The 11,214-nt window shown below is 33.5% G+C and overlaps 1 protein-coding gene across 2 annotated transcripts in view; it reads right to left on the minus strand.

The window, feature by feature from the left end:
• Positions 1 to 867, minus strand: part of LOC101889720 (tetratricopeptide repeat protein 19 homolog, mitochondrial) — a 189,243-nt gene extending 188,376 nt beyond the window's left edge. Inside the window, exon 1 of one of the 2 annotated variants that reach the window (XM_059128080.1) lies at positions 377 to 865. In XM_059128080.1, the coding sequence (XP_058984063.1) occupies positions 377 to 817 (441 nt within the window). In that variant the 5' untranslated portion in view covers positions 818 to 865. Of the gene's footprint in view, positions 1 to 376 lie in introns of both variants that reach the window. The other variant, XM_059128081.1, reaches the window with a different exon arrangement.
• Between the last annotated feature and the right edge of the window lie 10,347 nt (positions 868 to 11,214).

Genomic DNA, 11,214 nt, shown 5'->3' on the forward strand with positions numbered 1-11,214 from the left:
GTATTTTCTTAATCTTATAAAAGATACTTATATTACCTATATCGTTGGAGTGGATTTGGGTTTTGAACCCGAACTTTCGACTTCGTCCCCCCAAAAAATAGTTTCCCGGAATCAGGGCAAAAATGCCTACATCTGGAAAAAATGTCGAAAAATCGAAATTTGTTGTTCCCAAATATTGTATAATTTTAGATAGGTTATAGTGTCAACTATAGTTTGGCATAAATTATGTAGAATCCCTTTTTCGACTTTTGGGTCCAAATCATCGATACTATTGAAAAAACTCTAATTTTTCTTATGTGACCACTTGTTGACTAGGTATTCTCATTAGCAAAAAGAAACTTTATAAATACGAATGACATAAAAAAAATTAATTTACCTTAAGGTTGTCTTCCTGGTAGCCTTCTTCTAATAACCTTTTCATCACTTCTGAAAACAATTTTTCAGCTTTTTCGTATTGTTCTCTCTCCAAAGCAAGATTAGCCATAACATCGTATACGTATGTTATCCCATCTCTACTCTGCAGGTCCTGCGCCATTCGTAAAGCTAAATGTAATATCTGTTCAGCTTTCTCATACTGTTGGTTATTTATACTCATAATAGCACGTTTAATAGTGTTAGTAAGTTTATCCTCAGGAGTTTCATCATCTTTCAAACCAAATCCAAATAAACTTATGGACAATGAGAAGAATGATGCTATTTTATAATTACTATTGTTTTTTTTGTGAACAAACATATTGCGTTTGCTCTTCGGAGTGTTCAACCTTATGCATAATGCCCTTTTTACATAACACGAACAACGTAAAATTCGGTAGCTCATTGTAACGCTCAAACTGCAAGTAGCTCACCAATAGAAGTGGAGTAACATTGATGTTTCTTCGAGGTATCGATGTTTTGACATTTTCGTAAACATCGATGTATTATAACGAGCATCGATGTTTCCTTTGTCATCTCTAAAAGAACCAAAAATTGAAAGAGAATACACAAGGTAGATGTACTAGGCAATCGCATCAGCCCAGCTGATGGCACCATTAAATGTCAAAACAAATTGTTGTAATGAAGAATTCGCCCTAAATGAATGCAACAACAAATTTGTTTATGTTGTCTTCCCTAAAAGTACCTTTTTATAATATTTCAAATAATTTAAGAGCAAGTTAAGAGTGAAACCAGTAAAAAAAATTAAAAGAAAATGAAGGAAGGAGGTTAGAATAGAGTGCAGCTTTAAGAATTAAGTTAGCCTAAACATCTAAGATTCCCAAAGCACATCACGGGAAGTAGTGCAAGAATTCGACTCTTGTCATTTGCAGTTCCGGAAAACTTTCGGTTTAAACCAGTAAAATATAGTCATTATAAGTTTCTTGGTTTAAAAATATAGCAATACTACAATTAATACTTATTTTACTCTTATTTGTTTTACAATAAAAACTTTTATTGCGACGTTCGTTTACGACGAGAGGCACACAAAATAAAATGTAAACAAACACCCAAGGTAGATCTAACAGGTAACCGCATCGGCGAATTGCTACAACAAAGCAACTTTTGTGGTCCCCTCAAATGTCAAAATTGTCATCTAAGGCGAAAAACATAGATTCGCCATGACATTTAAAGTTTGCGGCAAATTTGTTTCAACCAATCAGAAACGAGGGGATATCCCTAACAAATGAGAGCATTAATCGAAAAAATAGATTATGACATTTAAAAACTGAAAATAGAAAAATTTAATGAAATTTTGAAAAATTTTGTGAAGACTGAAAATTATGAATGAAAACTACAATGTTGAATAGCGTATGTACATTCAAACGAAAGTACATTTTGTTTTTTCTCTCATCCGAGGTACGCATTTTGTCCACGAGTTGAAATTTCCACAGAAAACTGGAAACAACAGAGGCAATATTTTCAAAATGCTTGTATCGGCAGAAAAAATGTTGGACAAGTGTCACTCCAGCAGAATTTAAAAATAGAAAAATACAAAAACATGTTCAAAATGTCAATATTTACACAAAAATGTGAATTGAAAATGTGAATGAAAATTTTAAAATTAATGATATAATAAATCTTTGGGAGAAAAACAATAATTTCTTCTATTCATATTAGTGAGAATTAAATGTATTTTAGTATAAATTCCCATTAAAATCAACAAACAAAATTTTTGAAAAAAGGAATAATTTTACTATGAATTACGAATCGTGCCATGTGAACGGGTTAATTTGTGTACCCAATTGGAGCGAACGACGAATTTCGCCCTACGCGGCGACAAAATGAGCCGCGTAAATTCGTCGTATGGAACACAGTACGGACGAAATTATAAAACAGCTGATGAAGTTGTTTACTTTTTGCTCATTTGTTGACTACAATGAATCAGAGAATTGTAAAGTTTATTAAAATTGTTAAAATAATTTTTTATTGTTTAATTTATTGAATCTTTCATATATTTAAAAAAAAATAACAATAAGGTTTCATATCTTATATACTAATATTTTTTATAGGGAGGTTGTCAATACAATCACCCCATATTTTTTTCATGCTTTAATTATTAATTATTGATATTATTTTTTTATGATATAGATTTGTGTTATTTTGTGGGCTTGTGGATACAGTTATATACGTGAATTAAATGAGTAGGTAGCTAAGATTCGTTTAGATACAGTTATATCTAAGTGAATCGCGGACTACGGAAATAGTCTTACGGATATAATGTTGCATTCTTTAGATACAGTTATATCTAATCATCCCGCGGACTACAGTAATAGTCTTATCGATTTTTTCACTAACATTCCCGCGGACTACAGTAATAGTCTTTTCGATTTCTTCTTCCTGTAGAAGTATAACAGTGGGCGACGTTCAATTGGCCAGACAAGAGCTGAAAATAATGAGAGCGTAAGACAAAAAAATAAACTATATGATAGAAAGAGTGTCACGTCTGCGCATTCTATCGTGTCCTCCGAATAGTAGGAGTTGGCGGGCCAAGCTATTTAGGTGCTCGGATAGTTTGTTTAAGTACTTTCGGAAAAGCTTCTTTATTTCTTCTTCAACAGTAAGTATATTTAGGTCCTTGTGGATGTTTGCGTTCCTTATGTACCATGGTGCACCTGTAATAGATCGAAAATAATTAACATAATGTATATTATAGTAAAAGTTTATCTGCTTCTTCACTCAGGCGCAAGTACACAAATAAATAAAAAAAAATAATTATGTTTTTTTTTATACGAGTAACAGATAGTAGAGCGACCATAACAAATTTTATAGTAAAAAGTAACTTCATTTACTAAAGGTACGGTCACACTGGGCAAATATTTGATCGAAATTTGTTTTCCCATATTTGACTGAACAAATGTGAAATTCATACAGAGTTGATTCGATGTTCACATTACAGTCAAATATTTGACAGATTTTGTTTGTTCAAGCAGTCACCAAACAGCGTCAAACAGTGCTATGGGAAAACATGTTTGACACATGTTCACATTCGTAAAATATATTTTGCCATTAAATTGTTTGATCAAACTGTGAGGAAACATAAGTTTATTTGGCCGAGAGAAATAGACAGAGAGAGTGAAAGAGAGACATGAAGAAAGTGTAGTTTCGGGTATAATTTATTGGGAGAAGGGGAGCAAAAGAACAGCTGTTGTAAAATAAATTCCTTGCCAGAACAATTTTTTTTGCATTTTTTTTGTATCATGGTAGAAGAATACAGGTAGTCACATCGACATAGCTGCTGGGACAATGAACTGTCAAAACAATTTTGGAATTGAAAATAATGCATGAAATATTATTGAAATTTGTAAAAATTGTTGAAAAATATATATCATTGCAAACTCCGATTTTTCGATGTATAGGATAACATAAAAATCTACTTATTTTTGTCAAAACATTTCAAAATTTTCGACATATCATTGTTTCAAGTGTTGATGCATCTACCCATATCCTGTTCCAGAAACTGCAAGAATCTACTAGTTTCGCAATTTTCTTTTATATAATAAAGGGAAAATCGGTTATCGTATTAAAAACACTTACATTCTCGCAGTTCTGGAACAGACCAAATATAAACATTTTTTACTAAACATTCAAATTCAGTTAATTCAAAAATATCAAATAAACAAAGCCACTTATTGCATTCGTTTGTTTTTCTATTCATTAAAAATCATGCTACAAATGCTCCTGTTCTTAAAGCAAAATACTGTCCAATGTTTTGAACTGATATTTTTCCTTGTTTGAACTTACAAAACATTTGCATCGTCAAATAAATGTTTGACCAAAAAATAGGAAAATAATTGATCATATATGTTTACATTATGGACACATTGGTCAAATTTTTGTTTTCTGGCAAATAATTTTGTTTTCCCAAAATCAGCTGTTTTTGTATTAAGCTGGCCATAGACGAACGATTTGTTGGTGTGATTTGCAAATTTATTGCTGCGATTTATTGCATATCGTTTCTCCACACACGCTCGAACAAATCATAATTCGGCCGACGTTGAAGAGTAAGCATATGCTACGAAGCGGATGATGTTCATTTTGTGTTTGAACTTCGGTCTGTGCTTCTGTTTGAATTTTGTGGCAGAAAATTTTTTATTTAACAATTGGTTTTTTCTGTTGATAGGAAACTTAAAAAAACATGTGCGACGATGCAGTGGCTGATGCAGCTGCGCTTTTAATTATATATACATGTTTCGACATGGAAAATAAAAAACAAGAAAAGAAAAAAATCGAAAAAAAAGAAAAAGAAAATGGAGTGAAGAGTGGCTGCTCGAAAGAAAAAAGCATTCCCACGTAGCAACGCTCAAAAATATGGAAATGCTTACTCCAAGGGATTATAAAAACTTTCCATTTTGTTACGAGTTTTTCCCATGATTTTTGTTTTTCTAATTTGTCTTTATATTTTTCACTTTTTGTTTGCCAAATGGCATTTTCATTTTTTAACACATCAAAAAAAATCATAAAGTCTTTGCTTGCCATTTTTTGTGTGCACTACATGACCTTTCGTTACAATGGTTGAAGAGCAACTGAAATGGCAAAATGGCTTAAAATTTGCGCAGTAGCCCACACACGTATGATTTGTCTGCCAACAAATTGCAAGTTTTTGAAAATTTTCAAAAACTTGCAATTTGTTCGCAAACTACCCCACAGACGTAAAAACGCGACCACAAACCCAACAAATTGCTCGAATTTATCGTTCGTCTATGGCCAGCTTTAACCGTCAAATAATATTTGGTGGTCAGATTGTGACAAAGAAATATTTCACATTTTTCGTCAAATATTTGCCCAATGCACTATGGGTAAAAAGCATGATTTTTTGGCATAAAGTCATTTTTTTTTTGGTTTCATATTTTGCAACCCTTTTTTGCTGGCGAAACAAATTGAAAAAAAATAAAATGTGTAATTATGGAAAACGTTAGTGCAGGTATGTAAAATTAAGACGAGGTGCCCTTTTTGTCATAATTGTCTGTTGTTGTAATACTGTGAATTGTTTCGTTTATGTATAGCTTTATATAAAATCTATAAATTGTAGTTGTGTTCCGTGGAATGTAACTTGTGAATGGCAAATCATTGCAAAAAGGTATAAATGCCAAGTTATTAACAAAAGTGTGTTAATTAATGAGTAACTAGCCTTTTTTATTCTATTTTGTGCCAACACGTGTTTTGCAGATAAACATGTGTTTGTCCATGCAGCGCTTATTGAAATTTGGAGAAGCAACAATCGCTCAGAAGATGCACTTGTGAAATATGTGTTACAGAATATAAATAATATCAGTTTAAATGAAGACCAAATGCGTTTGATATCAAAACAAGTGAAAGATTTTGTTAATTATATAAAAAAGCATTTGCCAAAGTGCATCCGTAAATTAGAGCGATTTAAAACTAAACATTCAAAATGGCTTAGCAAAAGTATAATTATTGTAATGAATGAGCAGTATGTTTCTCCAAATCATAATAGCCGATCGGCCAGATCGGCTATATAGCAGCTACATGAAATAGTGCCCCAAATCATATGAAAATTCGTAGGCCATCTTGGGGGCATAAAAATGAATACAAATCAAATTTCACTTCAACAGCTTCATAAATAAAAAAAGTTGGGTCAAATAGGCCAGACCGGCTATATAGCAGCTACATAAGAAATAGTGCCCCAAATCATATGAAAATTCGTAAGTCATCTTGGGGGGGCTTAAAAAATGAATACAAACCAAATTTCACTTCAATAGCTTCATAAACAAAAAAGTTGGGTCAAATCGGCTATATAGCAGCTATATTAAATAGTTCCCCAAATCATATGAAAATTCGTAGGTCATCTTGGGGGCATAAAAAATGAATACAAACCAAATTTCACTTCAATAGCTTCAAAAATTAATACAAACCAAATTTCACTTCAATAGCTTCATAAACAAAAAAGTTGGGTCAAATCGGCCAGATCGGCTATATAGCAGCTATATGAAATAGTGCCCCAAATCATATGAAAATTGGTAGGTCATCTTGGAAGCATAAAAAATGCATACAAACCAAATTTCAATTCAATAGCTTTGAAATTAGAGTTTATGCCAAAATAAACGTAAAAAAATCCATAGTGCAATGTGACCTTACCTTAAAACACATAAAATTCGTACAAGTATGGCCACCTTGTACTGTTTTGTTCGCCATTCGCCGGCGTATGAAATAGAAATAAAGCTAATTGAGTTCGCGGCGTCCGACGACATTTTCGCCGGCGCCGTGATTGTGTGCATTTCATATACACATATGTTTTTTTATTTTTGACGACTAACATACGCAGCGAAAAATTCGTCGTTCGCTCCAATTGTGTTCCTAGCATAATTCTGAGAGCGAACAACGTTGTTCGGTTTCCAATGGAAACATGCTATAATTCGTGTACCCAATTGTGAGAGCGAACAACGTGATTGAAAGTGCAATGAGAACATAGCATTAGATTGAAATTGCAATAAGAACATATGCTCTGTTCCAGGACTGCAAGAATGTGCAAAATATTACTACGATTTCCAATTTCCCCTTTATCGTAGTAAAAAGTTTACATTCTTGCAGATCTGGAAAACTATAGCATTACATGCTTACTTTTTTCAGAAACATCGATGTAACTTCGGAAACATCTATGGTTGCAAACATCGATGTTTCTCCACCTCTGCTTACCAAGGATTGAGTTCAATCAAAGGATTCACTGAAAGAAAGACAGCAAGGAGATCTCAAGGTAGATGTATCACATCGGCGAACTGCTACAACAAAACAATTCTCAATTTCATCTTCATCTTGACAGATTCTACAGCAATCAATATCACCGCTGTTCCATTTAGTACTCATTGCTTTCACACTGCAGTGACCTGTGGTGATACCACCACAAGTTTTAGGTCAGTTTTCGACATCATATAGCCATTTTTATTGGAATATCTCAAAGTAAAGTCTTTTTATAGCCTGCAAGAATTGGCTAAGGTGCGGCCTAACTTCAATAAGAATTGATTCGGACCCAGCCTAGCCAATTCATCTGCAGACTCCTTTCCTGGAATATTGTGATGAACTGGAATCCAAGAGAGCCAGTATTTTCCAAGGCTTTCCCGCACTCCAAAACAGCCATAGATTTTATGAAAAGTGAATTTAGAGCTTTCAGTATCGCTTGACTATCGACATATATATTCACCGGACCGCTAATTTCGTTGTTCCTGACCGCAAAGTTTTCCGTCTGGAATAAACTACAGTTGTTCCTGAGTTTGTAAGACTCACGTATGCTAAGAGCGTCACAGAAGACTCCTGCTCTATTCCAGAAACTGAAAGGATATACTAGTTTTGCAATTTTTTCGATACCATAAAGGAAAAATCGGTTATAGTAGTGAAAACTTTTACATTCTTGTTGTTCTGGAACAGAGTATTCAGCATCCGTTTCGCAATACATCTTAGAACCGTCAGTATATACAACTATACCGCGGAAAGGTGGATTGCTACGGGTCCAGACATATCTATCAGTTATGTGGATATCAGGTGGACCGAAGTCTATCCATGGTGATATGCAGTCACTTGTGTTGGCTTCTACTCCTCGATTTCCACACGACCTAGGATCGCTGAATGTCCATAGGATTGACTGCGCCATTTTTTTAGTTCTCTGAGTCAAAGGGCACACCTGATTGTCTGTTCTGTACGTGGATGCTTAATGGGCTTAAGCACAGTAGTATGTCCAGAGTAGCCTTAGGTATGCTCCTGAAAGCAACTACAGCTCTTTAAATTTGATCAATGCCTCATATATAAAATGACTTATATAAGGACTGCCACCAGGCTAAAGCTCCATAGGACGAAGAATTGACTGATATACCCATTTGATTATATGTGATTTGAGACCCCAACTCCTGCCTATAGACTTTTGCAAGAATAAGGTGCAATTAAGCCTCTCTTTGCGCTTTTCTAAGTATTCCTTTTTCTAATTTAGATGGGTTTTTCTAAGTATTCCTTTTTCTAATTTATATGGTGGTCGAGAACAGTGCAGACTAGCATTTGTGGTAAGAAAGAACGACATTTTCGTTTCCTCGTAAAGAGGACGAGCTCCGTTGTTGATGGGTTTACGCAATAATTGTCCGCGATCAATAGGGCAGCATCTTTTGTCAATGCAACAACTTTTGTCCCATATTGTAACAAATCTGAGTATGCTGTTGATGACCGTTAGCTATAATAATGACCGACTTTCTAATAGACGTCTCCCCAACATGTGAATTGATGATGCGGCTGCTTGGCATGGCATCAATCGAATTAACGAGGAGTTGGGGTACTTTAAGGGTGCAAGTGCATAAAAAGCTTGAAGTCATGGGATGGCCAACAACATTTTATCCGGATTGGCCTGCATTTTTAGTATTTATTGCTTATGCTAAGTTCACATGGCACTTGATTCGCTCTCTGTATTCGTTGCATGGTACAATAAAAAGGTAAGGTATACCTACCAGCTGGTTACAATTTTTTTCTAAGTATGCCCGACTTCTGTCAATTTTGTGTATGCATTTATTGTGTTGAAAATATAAAGAGAATATTTTCAAAATCAATGATTGGAAGATGCGTAAATTGCGATATGCGCATTAAATCTATTCGCCAGTTTTGGCATGAAATTGAAAAATAAAACTATTTAGATCATATCTAGGCATTTCATTTATTTTCCCGCTGTTTATCTAATTTAAAAAAGAAGGAAAAATATTGAATAATTGAAAACAACTTGTTGCATGCAAATTTGACAGGAAGCGGGCATAGACTCAGGGCTGTATTTTTGTAGTTTTACGAAGCTGTTCTACCTCCTTATTATACCATTAATTACTAAATATTTCCTTAATTTCCCACATAATATTTGCTGAGCGAAGAATGATTTCTGTTCTCTGATCCATTCAAATCTCTTATAGAACTAAGATGAAATATGTGCCATCCCTAACAAATGAGATTATCTATCGTAAAAATAAATTATAACATTTAAAAATTCAAAATAGAAAAAAATGAAAAAAATATAATGTTGAATGGCGTATGTGCATTCAAAAGAAAATAAAATTTGTTCTCTCCCTAATATGAGGTACGCTTTCTGTCCAAAGGTTGAAATATTTGAAGTAAGATAAAACAAAAGGGACACTATTTTCAAAAATTTTGCATCTACAAAAATTAGATTGACAAGTTTCTCTCCAGCAAAAATAAAACACACAAAAATATATTCAATATGTCAAAATTTACAAAAAAGGGCCAAAACATGTATGTATATTGCAAAATAATGATAAAATCGCCCTTTAGAGCAAAAACAGTTTTTTCTTCCATTCATATTAATGCGAATTTCAGATATATTCTCCAAATTTGGAATAAATTACGGGATTTGATTAGACAATATATTTGCTATTTTTTATGGAAATCGGTTCAGATTTGGATATAGCTGTCATGTATTTGATGCATTAAACACGCTGAGTATGTTCGATTGCAATGAAATTTGAAATGTGTGACGGGATTTGATCAAAAAATAAATTTGTTAAATTATATTAAAATCGGTTCAGATTTGGATATAGCTCCCATATATATTTTCGGCAAATTTCATGTATTTGATGCAACAAACACGATCCGTATATCCGATTCCAATTAAATTTGACATGAGTTAATTTGGTACAAAAATAAATTTTTCAAATTATATTTAAATCGGTTCAGATTTGGATATAGCTCCCATAAATACTTTCGGCAGATTTCACATATTTGATGCACCAAAAACGATACGTATGTCCGATTCCAATGAGCATGAGTGACTAAATTTGATACAAAAACAAATTTGCCAAATTATATTGAAATCGGTTGAGGTTTGGGTACATCTTCCATATATATTATTTGTCCGATCTCATAAATGTTGTGCACCAAACACCATATGTATGTCCTATTCCAATGAAATTCAGAATGTGTGGCGAAATTTAGATACAATAAAAAATTTGACAAATTAATTAGAAATCGGTTAAAATTTGGATATAGCTCCCATATATATTCTCGGCCGATTTCACATATTTGATGCACCAAACACGGTATGTACCTTCAATTTCAATGAAATATGGAAGGTGTGACGGAATTTGGTGTAAATGTAAATTTTGTCAAATTATATTGAAATCGTTTCAGATTGGAATATGATTTTATTAAGAAGCATTGACCCACAACGCATTTGCAATGGTATAAGGCTAACAGTAAACAATTAAAATAGCTGTAAGTTCGGCCGGGACGAAGTTTGAATGCCCTCCACCATTAGGAACGAATTTCGTACTTTTCAAAAAATTAAATCCGTTAAAAATTGTGTTTAAATCTTAAAAATACAGAATGTATACGTAGACGTTAACCTCCACAGAAAATCTTCTGTCATAGGCTGTAGTATGCATTACGAACTTCAAATAACAAATTTGAATTAATTCCGGCGAATAATGTCTCTAAAATCATCAAAGTACCGAATATCGGGAGGCACCATTATATGGGGGCTGTACCAAAACGTGAACCTACAAGGTCTATTTTCAATACCAAAAATCCTGCAGACATAGTATACATTTGAGTAAAATTTTATCAACCTACTTTATTTCGTTCGGAAGCTAGAGTGATTTCCACAAACGCTAAAGCGACATAGAATTTTATGCTGATCAAGAATACATATACTTTGTGGGGTCTAAAATGTATATTTCGAGGTGTTGCAAACGGAATGACATACTTAATATACTCTCCATACTATGGTGGAGAGTATAAAAACTACACAAA

Source organism: Musca domestica, unplaced genomic scaffold (genome assembly GCF_030504385.1).
Source record: "Musca domestica strain aabys unplaced genomic scaffold, Musca_domestica.polishedcontigs.V.1.1 5, whole genome shotgun sequence".
Taxonomy (NCBI): domain Eukaryota; kingdom Metazoa; phylum Arthropoda; class Insecta; order Diptera; family Muscidae; genus Musca; species Musca domestica.